Source organism: Chionomys nivalis, chromosome 12, assembly GCF_950005125.1.
Source record: "Chionomys nivalis chromosome 12, mChiNiv1.1, whole genome shotgun sequence".
NCBI classification, from domain to species: Eukaryota; Metazoa; Chordata; class Mammalia; order Rodentia; family Cricetidae; genus Chionomys; species Chionomys nivalis.
Window position 1 is genome coordinate 70,849,825 of NC_080097.1, and position 18,557 is coordinate 70,868,381.

Sequence of the window (18,557 nt, forward strand, 5' to 3'; positions counted from 1 at the left end):
TCAGCAGTCTTTCCGCGTGCCCAACTCATTGGTGTGGTCATTGAGCCTCAGCTCAGCTGGGGTGGGGTTTTTGTAATAGCAGTAATTGGTTGACTTTTGTCTAGGGTGCCCTGGTGAAATCAGGTGATCCTATCTACTATAGTTGGAATGTTGTTGGCTTCTTCCCCCTTAGATGGTTTGTTCCTGGGGGGTGCCTGGGTAGTTCCACTTTGTGAGTCAGGTGTTGCCTTCGGGCAAACTGAGACTCAGGCCTACTTTCTGGTTAATCTCCACAGAACCTGTTTTGGCAGGTGTGTACCAAGCTGCCAGGATGTTTCTGTTAGGAAATTTACTTTAAGGGGTATGTGCGTGTGTGTGACTCCCCTCCACACCCCGCACTGGGACTAGGTCACAATGGATTTCTTTCTAGTCATGGAGTAAACAAGAAACCAAAACTCTAGTCAGGTAATGGTGGCACACGCCTTTAATCGCAGCACTCGGGAGGCAGAGGCAGGCAGATCTCTGTGAGTTCGAGGCCAGCCTGGTCTACAAAGTGAATTCCAGGGACAGGCTCCAAAGCTATAGAGAAACCCTGCTTCGACAAAACAAAATACAAAACGATACAACAACAAAACCCGAACTCCAGCATGGGACCGGGCTGTGTGGTGGAGCCTGTCTGCTATGCACGTACACAAAGCCCTTGTTTCTAGATTGGGCATAGTGACACACACTCACATGTCATCGTCATCTCTGTTTAGGTGGAGGCAGGAGGATTAGGAACGCAAGGTCTTTCTTTACTACAGAGCATGGGACCAGCCTAGGATGCATAATAGCCTTTCTCAAAAACAGAGGCTCAGTGTGAGGCCCAGGGTCACCTGCCCATAATAAGACTGTTATTGCCTGGCGATGGTGGCGCACGCCTTTAATCCCAGCACTCGGGAGGCAGAGGCAGGCGGATCTCTGTGAGTTCGAGACCAGCCTGGTCTACAGAGCTAGTTCCAGGACAGGCTCCAAAGCCACAGAGAGACCCTGTCTCGAAAAACCAAAAAGAAAAAAAAAAGACTGTTATTAATATTCTAATAACAATATGCAAATGAGCAGGTGAGAGACAGCACCCAAAACCGCCTTATCCTCCTAGGATAAGCCTATGGTTTTCCAGAGTGTAGTGGTTTGAATAAAAATGGCCCCATAGGCTCATGTTATGATTTCAGCCACAATAAGGCTGATAATTCCTGGTTCTAGGGGCCATGCATGTGCAGAGAATCCCTCAGGCAGAAGTGCCTAATAGCCCTTGCGCACATGCGTGGTTACATCATCCATGTATGACTCAGCTAAGCCCTTGCGTGCATGCATGCGCCCCCATCATCTGCATATGACATATCCACATCAACCCCCTGTGCATGCGCACTAGGCAGCTTTTAAAAGCTGGATGATCCTCCAAATCCAAGGGCAAGGGAGATCCTTCCATTTTCTGGTGTCCTCTTCAATTTCTTTCTTCAAAGACTTAAAGTTCTTGTCAAATAGATCTTTCACTTCCTTGGTCAGAGTTATGCTATTTGTGGCTATCGTGAAAGGTGATGCTTCTCTGATTTCCCTCTCTGCTTCCTTATCCTTAGTGTATAGGAAGGCAACTGATTTTTTGGAGTTGATCTTGTATCCTGCCACATTACTAAAGGTGTTTATCAGCTGTAGGAGTTCTTTGGTAGAGTTTTTGGGGTCGCTTATGTATACTATCATATCATCTGCAAATAACGAAAGCTTAACTTCTTCCTTTCCAATACGAATCCCCTTGATCCCCTTATGTTGTCTTATTGCTATTGCTAGAACTTCAAGCACTATATTGAAGAGGTATGGAGAGAGTGGACAGCCTTGTCGTGTTCCTGATTTTAGTGGGATGGCTTTAAGTTTTTCTCCGTTTAATTTAATGTTAGCTGTCGGCTTGCTGTAAATAGCTTTTATTATATTTAGGTATGACCCTTGTATCCCTTATCTCTCTAAGACCTTTATCATAAAAGGGTGTTGAATTTTGTCGAATGCTTTTTTAGCATCTAATAAAATGATCATATGGTTTTTTTTTCAGTTTATTTATATGGTGGATTACATTGATAGATTGGATTGGGAGGATCAACATAGTAAAAATGGCAATTCTACCAAAAGCAATCTATAGATTCAATGCAATCCCCATCAAAATCCCATCAAAATTCTTCACAGACCTGGAGAAGACAATAATCAACTTTATATGGAAAAACAAAAAACCCAGGATAGCCAAAACAATCTTATACAATAAAGGATCATCTGGAGGCATTACCATCCCTGACTTCAAACTCTATTACAGAGCTACAGTATTGAAAACAGCTCGGTACTGGCATAAAAACAGAGAATTCGACCAATGGAATCTAATAGAAGACCTGGACTATAACCCACAAACCTATGAACACCTGATTTTCGATAAAGGAGCTAAAAGTATACAATGGAAAAAAGAGAGCATCTTCAACAAATTGTGCTGGCATAACTGGATGTCAATCTGTAGAAGAATGAAAATTGATCCATATCTATCACCATGCACAAAACTCAAGTCCAAATGGATTAAAGACCTCAATATCAGTCCAAACACACTGAACCTGATAGAAGAGAAAGTGGGAAGTACTCTACAACATATGGGCACAGGAGACCACTTCCTACATATAACCCCAGCAGCACAGACATTAAGGGCAACATTGAATAAATGGGACCTCCTGAAACTGAGAAGCTTCTGTAAAGCAAAGGAACACTGTCACTAAGACAAAAAGGCAACCCACTGACTGGGAGAAAATCTTCACCAACCCTGCAACTGACAAAGGTCTGATCTCCAAAATATATAAAGAACTCAAGAAACTAGACTGTAAAAAACTAATCAACCCAATTATAAAATGGGGCACTGAGCTGAACAGAGAATTCTCAACAGAAGAAGTTCAAATGGCCAAAAGACACTTAAGGTCATGCTCAACTTCCTTAGCGATCAGGGAAATGCAAATCAAGACAACTTTAAGATACCATCTTACACCTGTCAGAATGGCTAAAATAAAAAACACCAATGATAGCCTTTGTTGGAGAGGTTGTGGAGAAAGGGGTACACTCATCCATTGCTGGTGGGAATGCGAACTTGTGCAACCACTTTGGAAAGCAGTGTGGCGGTTTCTCAGGAAATTCGGGATCAACCTACCTCTGGACCCAGCAATACCACTCTTGGGAATATACACAAGAGATGCCTTATCATACAACAAAAGTATATGCTCAACTATGTTCATAGCGGCATTGTTTGTAATAGCCAGAACCTGGAAACAACCTAGATGCCCTTCAATGGAAGAATGGATGAAGAAAGTATGGAATATATACATATTAGAGTACTACTCAGCAGTAAAAAACAATGACTTCTTGAATTTTGCATACAAATGGATGGAAATAGAAAACACTATCCTGAGTGAGGTAAGCCAGACCCAAAAAGAGGAACATGGGATGTACTCACTCATAATTGGTTTCTAGCCATAAATAAAGGACATCGAGCCTATAATTCGTGATCCTAGAGAAGCTAAATAAGAAGGTGAACCCAAAGAAAAACATATAGGCATCCTCCTGGATATTAACCTTCATCAGGCGATGAAAGGAGACAGAGACAGAGACCCACATTGGATCAACGGACTGAAATCCCAAGGTCCAAATCAGGAGCAGAAGGAGAGAGAGCACGAGCAAGGAACTCAGGACCACGAGGGGTGCACCCACACACTGAGACAATGGGGATGTTCTATCAGGCACTCACCAAGGCCAGCTGGACTGGGTCTGAAAAAGCATGGGATAAAACCGGACTCGCTGAACATAGCAGACAATGAGGACTGCTGAGAAGGCAAGAACAATGGCACTGGGTTTTGATCCTGCTGCACTTACTGGCTTTGTGGGAGCCTAGGCTGTTTGGATGCTCACCTTACTAGACCTGGAAGGAGGTGGGAGATCCTTGGACTTCCCACAGGGCAGGGAACTCTGACTGCTCTTCGGGCTGATGAGGGAGGGGGAATTGATTGGGGGAGGGGGAGGGAAATGGGAGGCGGTGGCGGGGAGGAGGCAGAAATTTTTAATTAAAAAAAAAAAAAAGCTGCCAGGACAGGCTCCAAAGCCACAGAGAAACCCTGTCTCGAAAAACCAAAAAAAAAAAAAAAAAAAAGCTGGATGAACTATCTTCCTCTCTCTCTGCACAGCCACCTGGGCCACCTGCAGAGATTGAAAGTATGCACCATAATGTCAGACAACAAATACATATTTAAATGATATTTTTAAAACTTGGGTCTGAAAAGTTTTTGCACCCCGATAAACCTCTCCACTGATGCAATAACCCAAATCAAACCAAATCAAACCGAATTAGAAAAAAGCCCAGGTTTAATGGACACCAATGCTCCAGCACCCCAGAGAGAGGATATGTGCAAGGAAGATTGGAAAACCACGTATTTGTTTTCCTGGGGGGCAGTTTAAATACCTTGTGGGAGTGATCTTGAGCATCTCTGGGGAGGCGTCATCATTTGGCAGGCTTTCTCAGAGGTGGAGTCTGGACTGAGGCAACTCCCAGGGGAGGGGGCTTAGGATGGAAGTTCCACCTGAACATTTCAGACTTTTTGTGTATATGGATGTCAGTGGCTGGGGTGTGGCCTTAACCCAAACATTCCAGTCTCTTAGGGTATAAGGATGCCAGGGCCTAGGGCGATGCTTCTAACCAAACAGGGTCATCGAGAGAGATGACGCGATAGGTAAAGGAGCATCTCCAGATCCAACACCGTAGAAGAAGAAAACGGTTTTCAAGTTGTCTTTTGACCTCCACAAGTAGATTATGGCACAGATGCATCTCCTCCCCAACAAATAAATAAATAAGTAATCTGAAAGAGTTGCTTATTTTTATTTTATATGCATGATTGCTTGCCTATATGTCTGTACCTGCACCATGTGTGCGCCTGGTGCCTGAGGAGGCTTAGAAAGGGTAATCGGTTCTCCAGAAGCTGGAGTTACAGATGATTGTGAGCTACCGTGGGGGTGGTGGGAACCAAACCCAGGTCCTCTACAAGAACAGAAAGTTCTTTGTAGACCGCCTCGACGCGTTACTCTGTCTACGGTTTGTAACCCGCCTGGCTGGTCAGTTATTCCAGGGTCACGGAGAGGCACCACCTGAAAGACATAAGCTGATAAGGAGGAAGAAGGCTAAGCATATTTGTCAAAGCCTCCCCTTATTAGAGTCATGGTTACAGCTTATATAGCCCCTGGATGACGAGCTTGGGGGGCTGGGGCACGGGACCTTGCCACGTGGTCCACGCCCGTCACTAATCCGAGAGGTTACGATGGGTCAGGTCACGATTCCTTGGTCGGGAAGTCACAAGGTGACACACCTAGTTCTCTAGATAGTTTGGAATGTGAGGCAGGTTCCCTTAACAGAGGCTCTCTATTAACAGTTAATTTGGGTGTGAGATAGGCTTGGTCAATAAGACTATTCTCAATACAATTGGAAAGTGAAGCCCTCTGCAAAAACTCCTCACGGTGGTGCTTCCTGTAAATTTTGGGGGGACACGGCTCCTGACAGTTCTTTAGTTCCTAAACCATCTCTCCTGTCCTAATTAATAAGTTAAAATAAAATGAGCCAGGTGTGGTGGTGTATGCCTTTAATCCCAGCACTTGGGAGGCAGAGACAGGCAGATTTCTGTGAGTTTGAGGCCAGCATGGGCTACAGAGCGAGTTCCAGGACAGCCAGAGCTGTTACACAGACAAACCCTGTTTCAGAAAATAAATAAACCAATAATAAAGCGTAAACTGAAGCTGAGTGTGCGGCTGCATGCCTTTAATCCTGGTACTCAGGAGACAGAGGTGAGTAGATTTCATTGCATTCTACCCTAGCCAGGGATACAGAGTTAGATCCTATCTCAAAAACAAAGAAAAATCGGGCACTGGTGGTGCATGCCTTTAATTTCAGCACCTGGGAGGGAGATCTCTGAGTTCAAGGCTAGGCTAGTCTACAGAGTCAGTTCCAGGATAGCCAGGATCACACAGAAAAAGCCTGACTCCAAAACAAAACAAAACAAAACAAAACAACAAAAGCAAAAGTAGAAGTATTCCTTCCGTTTGTTTAAAAACAAGGTCATATATAGCCTGGTTGGTCTTAAACTCCTGTAAGTGGAAGATGGCCTTGAACTCTTGACCTCTCTCCCTTTTCCACCACATCCAGTCTAAGTGATGCTGGGATTAAACCCAGGGTTTAGTGCATGTTTGGCAAGCCTTCTAGCAAATTTAACCATTATCGCCGGGCAGTGGTGGCGCACGCCTTTAATCCCAGAACTCGGGAGGCAGAGGCAGGCGGATCTCTATGAGTTCGAGGCCAGCCTGGTCTACAGAGCTAGTTCCAGGACAGGAACCAAAGAGCTACAGAGAAACCCTGTCTCGGAAATCAAAAAAACAACAAACAAACAAACAAACAAACAAAAAAACCTTAACTATATCTTGAACCCCCCAACACACACACACACACACACACACACACTAGTTTTCATTTCCTCCTTGGGACTGTGAACCCCCCTCTCCTGGGTATATAACCCTAACTAGACTTGAACTTCAGAGCCTCTTGCTGGGGTCATAGATATGTACCACCAGAGCAGGCCGCTGGAACTTACTTCAAAGGGGTCACGACTGTTTTTGCTGGTTGCAGATGGCCATCAGTGTGGTGTCTTCAAATACTTGCCATAGGTTCTACCTTTCAAAGATGGTCAGGTACTCTCCTTGGTGTGTAGGCCTGAAAATATGAGCCGATTTCTACCTCAACCAAAGGTCAGAGAGTTGGAATTTACCTCTAATTCCTTCAAGGTTATTGTGCTTCTACCTCAAATGTCTCACCTAGGTGTTGAGCAGAGAGTTCTGCCCCCTCAAGGTTATTGTCTACAGGTAATTTCCAGACTTTGTACTCCAGGAATAGAGAAGTAGATTGTTCTTACCACAAACAAGAGTCTAAGGACCCAACTAAGTTCCAGTTCGCTTTATGGAGATAACTTAGGATTCTACACAGGGAGTGGTTTGCCTGCAGAATATTTTGGTCTAGGGTGTGAGTGTGACTTGTTTTGTTCTAGCTAAAGAATGGTTTTTTTTGGGGGGGGGTTCGAGACAGGGTTTCTCTGTAGTTTTGGAGCCTGTCCTGGAACTAGCTCTTATAGACCAGGTGGGCCTCGAACTCACAGAGATCTGCCTGCCTCTGCCTCCCGAATGCTGGGATTAAAGGCGTGTGCCACCACCGCCCGGCCTTAGCAACAGAATATTTACTATGGATGTAGCCTGCAACCTTCAGTTGGTCTGTTCATTTCCTTGTATCATGTTAATGCAGTTTTTTGTCTTACTCCTACCTTTTGGGGTCATGAGTGTAATGATCTGTCTCTTCTTAGTCACCACCAATTTCTTAGCTCTAGGTGACCAGCATCAAGTATCTCACCAAAGCAAAATTTCACTTTAGTAATTCTGGTATCTTGTTAATCACAGCTGGGTTTTCAGCTCCAGCTAACCAGAACTACAGGATTTTAATTCAAAATACCAAATGGCCATGAGAAAGTCTTTAACCTTCTCTTTGAAATGTCACAAGCCAGGCCCCCATCTTCTGCACTGCTCTTAGGTTCCTAAAGAACATCCCACTGAGCTCCTTAAAAAAAAACAAAAAACATACTTTGTTTTTTAATTTTTTTCTTGTAATAAATATGACAAAGGTATATTATACAATGAAAAGCTTAAGATACTGAAGAAATAAAGTCAGGGTTAGGGTTATCAGAGGGAGAGTTCTCCTGTGCTCAGGAACCAGTAGGATAAATATGGTGAAAATAGCTATCCCACTGAAAACCATCCACAGATTTAATACAACACCCTTCAAAATTCCAACACAATTATGCACAGAAATTGAAAAAAAGTCATCTTAAAATTCATATGGAAACACAAAAAACCATAGATAGCCAAAGAAATCCTGAACAATAGAAACACTGCTGAGATATCATCATTTCTGTAGAGTTTTGAAAGAAGAGGGCCCCCAAAGGGAGTGGCACTGTCAGGATGTGTGGTCTAGTTGGAGGTAGTGGGTCACTGTGGGGTGAATTTTGAGGTCTCTTTTCTTGAGCTTCACTCAGTGTGACAGTCAGTTGACATCCTGCTCCCTCTGGTCAAAATGTAGCCAACACCATTTCTGCCTGCATGCTGCCATGATCCCTATCATGCTGGAAATAGACTGAACCTCTGAAACTGTAAGTCAACATCTCAATTAAATGTTTTCCTTATAAGAGTTGCTGAGGTCATGGTGTCTCTTCATAAAAATAAAAACATAACTAAGATAGATATTAGTGAGGTATTGCTGTGATAGACCTGACCATGTTTTTTTGTTTGTTTGTTTTTGTTTCTTGTTTTTGTTTTTTGAGACAAGGTTTCTCTGTGTAACATCCTTAGCTGTTCTAGAACTAGTTCTTGTAGACCAGGCTGACTTCAAACTCACAGAGATCATCTTACCTCTGTCTCCCAAGTGCTGGGATTAAAGATGTGTGCCATCACCACTTGGTGAGACCTGACCATGTTTTAAGGAGGACTGTAGACAGACTTTGGAACCTTGGGATAGAAGAACTGTTGAATCATCCATGAATCTCTGGGATGAAGCTGGTTGATCTTTTTGATGTGTTCTTTTTTTAATTGATTTTTATTGAGCTCTACATTTTTCTCTTTTCCCCTCCCTGCCTCTCCCCTCCCTCTTCAATCCTCCCCCAAGGTCCCCATGCTCCCAATTTACTCAGAAGATCTTGTCTTTTTGTACTTCCCATGTAGATTAGATCTATGTAAGTCTCTTTTAGTGTCCTCATTTTTTCTAAGTTCTCTGGGATTGTGATTTGCAGGCTGGTTTTCTTTGCTTTATGTTTAAAAACCACTTACGAGTGAGTACATGTGATAATTGTCTTTCTGTGTCTAGGTTACCTCACTCAAAATGATGTTTTATAGCTCCATCTATTTTCTTACAAAATTTAAGCTATTGTTATTTTTTTCTGCTGTGTAGTACTCCATTGTGTAAATGTACCAAAGTTTCCTTATCCATTCTTCAAATGAGGGGCATTTAGCTTGTTTCCAGGTTCTGGCTATGGCAAACAAAGCTGCTATGAACATAGCTGAGCAGGTGTCTTTGTGGCACGATTGAGCATCCTTTGGATATATACACAAAAGTGGTATTACTGGGTCTTGAGGAAGGTTGTTTCCTAATTTTCTGAGAAGTTGCCCCACTGACATCTAAAGGGGTTGTACCATCTTGCATTCCCACCAGCAATGCAGAAGTGTTCCCTTTATCCCACATCCTCTCCAGCATAAGTTGCCATCAGTGTTTTTGGTCTTGGCCATTCTTACAGGTGTAAGATAGAATCTCAGAGTTGTTTTGATTTGCATTTCTCTGATGACTAAGGATGTTGAGCATTTTCTTAAGTGTCTTTCAGCCATTTTAGATCCCTCTGTTGAGAGTTCTCTGTTTAGATCTGTACTCCAGTTCTTTTATTGGATTATTTGTTCTTGTGATGACCCATTTCTTGAGTTCTTTGTATATTTTGGAGATCAGACCTCTGTCTGATGTGGGGTTAGTGAAGATCTTTTCCCATTCCGTAGGCTGTCATTTTGTCTTGTTGACTGTGTCCTTTGGTTTACAGAAGCTTCTCAGTTTCACGAGGTCCCATTTATTAATTGTTTCTCTCAGTATCTGTGCTATTGGGGTTATATTTAGGAAGTATCTTCTGTGCCAATGCGTTCAAGTGTACTTCCCACTTTCGCTTCTGTAAGGTTCAGTGTTGCTGGCTTTATGTTGGGGTCTTTGATCCATTTGGACTTGAGTTTTGTGTGATAGATATGGGTCTATTTTCATTTTTCTACATGTTGATATCCAGTTATGCCAGCACCATTTGTTAAATATGCTTTCTTCTTTTTTTTTCATTTGATAATTTTTGCTTCTTTGCCAAAAATCAGGTGTTCAAAGGATTGTGGATTTATATCTGGATCATCTATTGGGTTTCATTTGTCCTCCTTTCTGTTCTTATGCCAATACCAGGCTGTTTTCAGTATTGTAGCTCTGTAATAGAGTTTGACGTCAGGGATTGTCATGCCTCCACAAGTTCTTTTACTGTACAGGATTGTTTTGGCTATCCTGGGTTTTTTGCTTTTCCGTATGAAGTTGAGACTGTTCTTTCAATGTCTGTGAAGAATTTTGCTGGGCATTGCATTGAATTGTAGATTGCTTTTGGTAAGATTGACATTTTTATTATGTTAATTCTGCCTACCCAGGATCATGAGAAATCTTTCCACTGTCTGGTGTCTTCTTCTATTTCTTTCTTTTAAATTTTAAAGTTCTTGTCGTACAAGTCTTCCACTTGTTTGTTAGAGTTACTCAGAGATATTTAATGCTATTCATGGCTATTGTGAAGAGTATTATTTCTCTGATTTTGTTCCCAGCTCTTTTATCATCTGTGTACAGGAGGGCTACTGATTTTTTTTGAGTTAATCTTGTATCTTGCTACATTACTGAAAGTGTTTATGAGTCATAGAAGTTCCTTGGTAGAATTTTTGGGATCACTTATGCAAACTATCATATCATCAGCAAATAGTGAAAGTTTGACTTTTTCTTTCTGATTTGTATCCCCTTTATCTCCTTTTGTTGTCTTATTGCTCTAGCTAGGACCTCAAGAACTATATTGAAGATTTATTTATTTATTATGTACACAATGTTCAGCCTCCATGTATGCCTGCAGGCCAGAAGAGGGCACCATTATAGATGGTTGTGAGCCACCATGTGGTTGCTGGGAATTGAACTCAGGACCTCCAGAAGAGCAGTCAGTGCTCTTAACCTCTGAGCCATCTCTCCAGCCCCTCAAGAACTATATTGAAGCCGGGCGGTGGTGGCGCACGCCTTTAATCCCAGCACTCGGGAGGCAGAGGCAGGCGGATCTCTGTGAGTTCGAGGCCAGCCTGGTCTACAAAGGGAGTTCCAGGACAGGCTCCAAAGCTACAGAGAAACCCTGTCTCGAAAAAAAAAAAAAAAAAAAAAAAAAAAAAAAAAAAAAAAAAAAAAAAAAGAACTATATTGAATAGATATGGAGAGAGTGGACAACCTTGCCTTGTTCCTGATTTCAGTGGCATCGCTGGGAGTTTCTCTCCATTTGGTTTGATGCTGGCTGTTGGCTTGTTGTATATTGTCTTTATTATGCTTGGTATGTTCCTTGTATCCCTGCTCTCTCCAAGACCTTTATCTTGAAGGGATGTTGTATTTTGTCAAAAGCTTTTTTGGCATCTAATGAGATGACCATGTGATTTTTATTTTTCAGTTTGTTTATATGGTGGATTACGTTGACAGATTTTGACATGTTGAACCATCCCTGCATCTGTGGGATGAAGCCAACTTATTCATGGTGAATGATGGTTCTGATGTGTTCCTGGTTTCAATTTGCCAGTATTTTATTTAGTATTTTTGCATCAATGTTCATGAGTGAGATTGGTCTGTAATTCTCTTTCTTAGTATTGTCTTTTTGTGGTTTGTATATCAGGGTAATTGTAACCTCATAAAAAGAGTTTGGCAATGTTATTTCTGTTTCTATTGTGTGTAATAATTTGAGGAATATTGGTATTAGTTCTTCTTTGAAAGTCTTGTAGAATTCTGAGCTGAAACCATCTGGTCCTCGGCTTTTTTTTGGTTGGGAGACTTTTGATGATTGTTTCTATTTCTTCAGCAGTTATAGGTCTACTTAATTTGCTTAGCTGGTCTTGATTTAATTTTGGTAAGTGATATTTTTCCAGAAAGTTGTCCATTTCCTTTAAGTTTTTTGATTTTGTGGAGTACAGGTTTTCAAAATATGACCTGATGATCCTCTGTATTTCCTCCATGTCTGTTGTTATATCCCCCTTTTCATATCTGATGTTGTTAATTTGGATGTTCTCTCTCTGCCCTTTGGTTAGTTTGGATAAAAGTTTGTATATTTTGTTGATTTTCTTGAAGAACCAACTCTTTGTCTCATTGATTCTTTGTATTGTTTTCTTTGTTTCTATTGTTGATTTCAGCTCTCAATTTGATTATTTCCTGCCATCTAGTTCTCTTAGGTAAGTTTGCTTCTTTTTGTTCTAAAGTTTTCAAATGTTCTGTTAATTCACTAGTGTAGGATTTTTCCAGCTTCTCTATGTAGGCTTAGTGCCATGAACTTGCCTCTTAACCCTGCTTTTATTGTGTCCCATGAATTTGGGTATGTTGTGTGGCCATTTTCATTGAATTTTAGGAAGTCTTTAATTTCCCCCTTGACCCATTGATGACTCAGTTGAGCATTGTTTAATTTCCATGTGTTCGTGGGTTTTCTGGAATTAGTATTACTGTTGACCTCTAGTTTTAAAGCATGGTGATCTGATAATGTACATTGGGTTATTCCAACTTTTTGTATTTTTGAGGTTTGTTTTGTTACTGAGTATGTGGTCAATTTTTGAGATGGTTCCATATGGTGCTGAGAAGAAGGTATATTCTTTTCTGTTTGGATGGAATATTCTATAGATGTCTGTTAAGTCCATTTGAGTCATAACATCTGTTTCTTCCCTTATTTCTCTATTAATTTTTTGTCTGACTGACCTGTCCAGTGGTGAAAGGGGTGTGTTGAAGTCTCCCACTATTAGTGTGTGGGGTTTAATGTATGATTTATACTTTAGCAGTGTTTCTTTTACACATGAGGGTGCCCTTGTGTTTGGGGCATAGATGTTCAGTATTAAGATTTCCAGACCTTCGTCTTCCCGCAGGGCAGAGAATTTGGACTGCTCTTCAGTATCGAGAGGGAGGGGGAATGGTGTGGGGGGAGGAGAAGAGGAGTGGGGATAGGGGGAGGGAAGTGGGGGGAGGGGGCAATATTTGGGAGGAGGGGAGGGAAATGGGAAACGGGGAGCAGGTGGAAATTTTAATTAAAAAAGAATAAAAATAAAAAAAATAAAATACTAATTAAAAAGAAAAAAAAAGATTTCCTCTTGATGAATTTTTCCTGTGACTAAAATGAAATGACCTTTGTCTCTTTTGATTGATTTTGTTTTAAGTCTATTTTGTTAGATATTAGGATAACTATACCCACTTGTTTCTTCGGTCCATTTGATAGGAATATTTTTCCCAACACTATACTCTGAGACAATATCTGTCTTTGATGTTGAGATGTGTTTCTTGAATGGAGAAGAAGGATGGATTCTGTTTTTGTATCCAATCTGTTATGTTGTGCCTTTTTATAAGTGAGTTGAGTCCATTGACATTAAGGGATATTAATGACCATTGATTGCTATCCCCAGTTAATTTAGTTTTCATTTTTGGTGATGTTAATTTGTATGTTTTTCCCCTCTTTGGGATTTGCTGCTTTGAGGCCTTCAGTTGTCTTTGTTTTTGTTGGTGTAACCAACTTCCTAGGGTGGAGTTTTCCTTCTAATATTTTGTGTAGGGCTGGGTTCGTGGCTAGGTATTGTTTTGTCATGAAATAACTTGTTTTGTCCTTCTATGGTGATTGAAAGTTCTGCTCGGTATTGTAGTCTGGGCTGGCATCCATGGTCTCTTACCATCTGCATAATGTTTGCCCACTACTTTCTGGTTTTCATTTACCTTTGAGAGTAAATCCAAAAATCTACCTTTATATGTTACTTGGTTTTTCCTTTGCAGCTTTTAATATTCTTTCTTTACTCTGTATTGTTTAGTGTTTTATTATGTGGTGAGAGGACTTTTTATTTTTTTGATCCAGTCTATTTGTTCTGTAAGCTTCTGTGTCTTCATATGCATATCCTACTTTAGTTTGGGCAAGTTTTCTATGATTTTGTTAAATATATTTTCTATGCTTTTGAGTTGAACTTCCTCGCCTTCTTCTATACCTATTATTCTTAGATTTGGCCTTTTCATGGTGTCCCATCTTTCCTGGATATTTTGGGTTAAGCTTTTGTTAGATTTAATGTTTTCTTCTTTAACTGATGATTCTCTTTCTTCTATTGTATCTTCAGCGCTTTCAATTCTCTCTTCCATCTCTTGTATTCTGCTGTTCATGTTTGTGGTTGTGGTTCCTGAATGGTTTCTCTTGATTTCTGTTTTTATAATTATCTTGACTTGTCTTTTCTTTATTGTCTCTATTTCAGTTTTCAAGTCTTGAATAGTTTCTTTTATACGTTTGATTGCTTTTCTCTTGGTTTTAAGGGATTTGCTGATGTCTTCTAATTTTTTTGTTCGTCTTTTCCTCCATTTCTTTAAGGGAATTTCTCATTTCCTCTTTGTTTCAAACATTCTCTTGAAGTTATTTTTTAGGTCATTTTCTTCTGTTTCACTTATATTTGGTTTTTCAGGTCTTGCTGTTGTAGGGTCTTTAGGTTTTACTGGTATTGTGTTGCTCTTTGTGGTGTTGCATGTGTTCCTACCTTTTCTACTCACCTTTTCCTCTAATAGGTGTGTTTGGGGCTGTCTGAGATTCTGTTGATTAATCTTCTAGTTGCCAGTGAATTCAATGCTCAGATGGTTTTTACTCATGGTACAGTCAGTCCCACAGTTCTAGTTACCTGTTGGTGTGATAATTTTAAAAACCGTGTGTTCAACCCGCCTCCTCCCCACAGCGTCCGTTATGTGTATATGATTGTCTATTACTGTGTGAGCCAGGCTGGTTTCTGCAATAACCCGGGGGCTCCAAAGAGAAATGAGAGCCACATACTTTGATCTCTCTACTGCTCTTTTACAAAAACCTTTGGTTTTCTTTTTTAAATCCAATGTGTATGGGTGTTTGCCTGCATGTATGTCTGTTCACCAAGTATGGGCGGTACCCAGGGAGGCTGGCAGAGGACATTGTATTCCCTGGGCCTGGGGTCACAGACAGCTGTGGTAAATAGGAACTGAATCTGAGTTTTCTGGAAGAGCAGCCTGCTCTCTTAACCCTGAGGACCAAATGTAGAAGTAGAGGTGGTGGACACCTTAAATCCCAGCACTTGGTGGGACAAATCTCTGAGTGTAAGGCCAGCCTGGTCTACAGAGTGAGTTCCAGGACAGACAGGGCCACACAGAAAAACCTGGCTATAAAAAAAAAAGAAAAGAAAAGAAAAAGGAAAAAAAAAAGAAAAGCTTCAGTCACAACTGGACTGCACTGAAAGTGAGACATCTTGTCCGGACATGACATCTCTAGAAACAGAAAGGACAACCTCCATGACGCGAGAGACATTTTAAGTCATCATACGGAACAGACTGAAAATACAACTTACTAGTCAAGTGAATTACTCACTCACAGAGTCAGAAAAGGATCTTAAGACACATCAAGTGAGTAACAGAAAGAGCTGACAGCGTGTGCGAGTCACAGAGAGACCACGTCCACTGCGATGGGGTTAAAATGCAGAATAACAAGTGTCAGTGCACTGAGGATGTGCACAAGGCAGAAACCTTGCATTGCTATTAGGAATCTCAAGGGGGCCAGGCGCTGGTGGCGCACACCTTTAATCCCAGCACTTGGGAGGCAGAGGCAGGCAGATCTCTGTGAGTTTGAAGTCAGCCTGGTCTACAGAGTGAAATTATAGGACAGGCTCCAAAGCTACAGAGGAACCCTGTCTTGAAAAACCTAAAAAAAAAAAAGAAAGAAAGAAAGGAAAGGAAGGAAGGAAGGAAGAGAAAGAAAGAAAGAAAGAAAGAAAGAAAGAAAGAAAGAAAGAAAGAGGACTCTTAAGGGGTGCAGCCAACACAGGAAACAGTCTGGGGTTCCTCAATTATCTGAGCCCTACAACCGCACCGTGCTCTGGCTTGTCTTGTTCACCGGCTGGAGAATCCCTCATAAAACGCAAACAGTGCTCTATGCTTGTGACCCCAGTGCTGGGGAGGCAGAACCAGGAGATCCCTAGAGCCTGGGCCAATCGTTCCAGGCCAGGAAGAAACCCTGCACCAACACATGCACGCCTCACACACATAGCTCCTGCAGAAGGCTGGCTTGTGCCGTGGGGACAGGCACGAGTGAGTGCTGGACAAGTGTGTGGAAACACTGGGACTGAACCAGGCTGGCCTCGAACTCACAGAGATCCGTCTGCCTCTGCCTCCCGAGTGCTGGGATTAAAGGTGTGTGCCACAACCGCCCGGCTGAACAGGACACTTCTGCAGGTGCAAAAATATGCTTTTGTTTTTGGAAACTGACTTTTGTGAAGTAGCCCAGGCTGGCCCTGAGCTTGTGATTATCATTTCAGCTTGGATTACAGCCACCACAGCCAGAAGGAAGCTCTACAGCTGTTTTGGAAAGCTTTTGTGGTTCCTTCAAAAAGGTTACAGTTGGAAATTAAACACTGGCGAATTTTCAGTACTCACTGAAATTCCCTCCTAATACTATCCTAAAAAAAAAAAGTAACATATGACAAGGAGTTGTGGGGCAGAGGAAAGTTTATATATGATCTAATAATTCTACTACTGCAAATAAGAATACTTACTGGTCTGTTATAATATGTGGTGTGTGTGTGCACATAGATATTTATATATAATGTACTTCATTTCTTTTCCTCGCCCCATCAATAAAACCATACAGGGCAGCACAGTACTACAACAATTTCTTCCTTAGTTTTATTGAGCGTAAGTCAAGACAGAAAAGATTTCTCTATGGCAATTTATTTGTATCAAATTACAGAGTACCATCAGGAGGCAAAAGGGTACAATCTCAGTAACATAGAACATGATGCAAAAGTTGGGGGCCGCATTTGTCCACGGCCCTCACATGTCTGGGGCCCACTGAAGAGCTGATAGCGAGTAATTTGGTGTGATAAACATTCCTGTACCTTATTTGAGTAGTTATCAGATATATATAGATATATATACACATATACATATATGTATATGTGTATATATATGAGATGTGTGTGCATACACACTTCCAAATGAAATATATTTCTATAAAAAGCTTAAGAATGATGTTAGCATTAATTTCTTTTAAAAGTCTATTATATTAAATTGCACATGTATTGAAAGCAGAAATGTAAAAAAACCGATCAATTTACTAAATACAGATGAAATTACAATCAAAAATGAAATAAAAGTTTCTATTGAAATGTTGTGATCCTGTTAGACATTTACGAAGCACTAACAAACTATGGAAATAAACATTTTCCCTCAGATTTCAGAGACTAAAGGTTCTAGGAGCAGTACTGAGCCCTCTAAATTAAGAATGTGAATCATGGCTTCATGGTTGGCAGAGACAGCAGATGAGTTTATTCTTTCTTGCATCAGGAACGCTCAGGACATGGCCACTGCAGCCTGAGGTTTCTGCCTTCCATCAGTGGAAGTCAGGCTTCTCGGGAAAGGTACAGCCTGTTCGCCTAATGATGACGCTTGCTGCATAGTGGCCGGCGCGGATGCATTCGGTCAGGGGCTTGTCATAGACCAGCTGTGAGAGAAACCCTAGAAGAGACAAAAGAGAGAACGTGAGTGTGTGCAATAGCATTAGAAACATCAAGAGCTCGAGTTCCAGCACAGCCAGAGCTGCTACACAGAGAAACCCTGTCATGAAAAACAAACAAACAAAGAAAAAAGAAATGCCAAGAGCTCAGCTGGCGCCCAGTGACTCTGGTCTCAGTGTGAAGGTTAGCCTTGACTGTCTACTTGGTGGACGGAGATGCGCCTAGCGGACTAGTAGAGTGTGACCGTAAGCATGTTGGTAACTACAGGGAGAGACTTGCCCTGCCCGTGAGTGGCACCGCCTAGTAGGTAGCTGGGCCCTGAGTGGATGAGGAGGGGAAAGAGGAAGCTGCAGTGCAGACAATGGCTCTGCTTCCCGGCTGCCGTCTGTGAACTGCTTGGCTTTATTGCAACCTCTGAAAGTGTGAGAAGCAAAGTCCTCCTCCCTGAGATTTCACGCCACCCACAAACGCCACACGGAGGGCGGCTCACTTAGAGGGAAAGTTGAGAGCAAGCTCTGCTGAAATGCATTACTTGAGTCTTTGCCTTCCTCCCTAGTTATTCCTAGTACATTGCTATTTCAAGAAAGCCCTGTGGTCTCTTACCAGAGCTGCAGGCTTCAGGCACAGCAGTGCACACCTGCAGTTTCGTGCTTGGGAAGCAGAGGCAGGAGAGGGGATTGCAAAGTCATCCTAGGCTCCAGAGTGAATTCAAGGCCAGCCTGAGCTAGGTGAGAGTCTGTTCCAAAAACCAACAAAATCAGAGGGGGGGGGGGTAGAAAGAGGGAGAGGGAAGGAGGGAGAGTGAGAGCGAGCAAGTGAGAGAGAGAACACCACAGGCAGCAATGGAATCCACTAACTTCCCCAGCTGAGCACCTGATGGATTTGACTGTCAAGTGAAAATAGCAAAGGGCCAGGGGTGGAAGCTTGCACCTTTAGTCCTGGGCAGAGGCAGGTGGATCTCAGTGAGTTCAAGGCCAGCCTGGTCTACAGAGAACAGAAAGCAGCATTGAATCAGCTTCTTACCACAATGGAATAAAAGGAGCCAGGGTTATTATTCTTCTAGGAGCAGTTGAAATAAAAATTTATATGAAACAAACTTCTTCAAATATTATACAGTAGCCACAAAGGGTTTAAGAAAGGGGGGA

At 41.9% G+C, this 18,557-nt stretch overlaps 1 protein-coding gene across 3 annotated transcripts in view; it reads right to left on the minus strand.

Moving 5' to 3' along the window:
* Positions 1 to 16,575: 16,575 nt before the first annotated feature.
* Adk (adenosine kinase) overlaps positions 16,576 to 18,557 on the minus strand; it is a 390,903-nt gene continuing 388,921 nt past the window's right edge. For all 3 annotated transcript variants that reach the window (XM_057786610.1, XM_057786612.1, XM_057786611.1), the window contains one exon: positions 16,576 to 17,413. In XM_057786610.1, the coding sequence (XP_057642593.1) occupies positions 17,289 to 17,413 (125 nt within the window). In that variant the 3' untranslated portion in view covers positions 16,576 to 17,288. The remainder of the gene's footprint in view (positions 17,414 to 18,557) is intronic.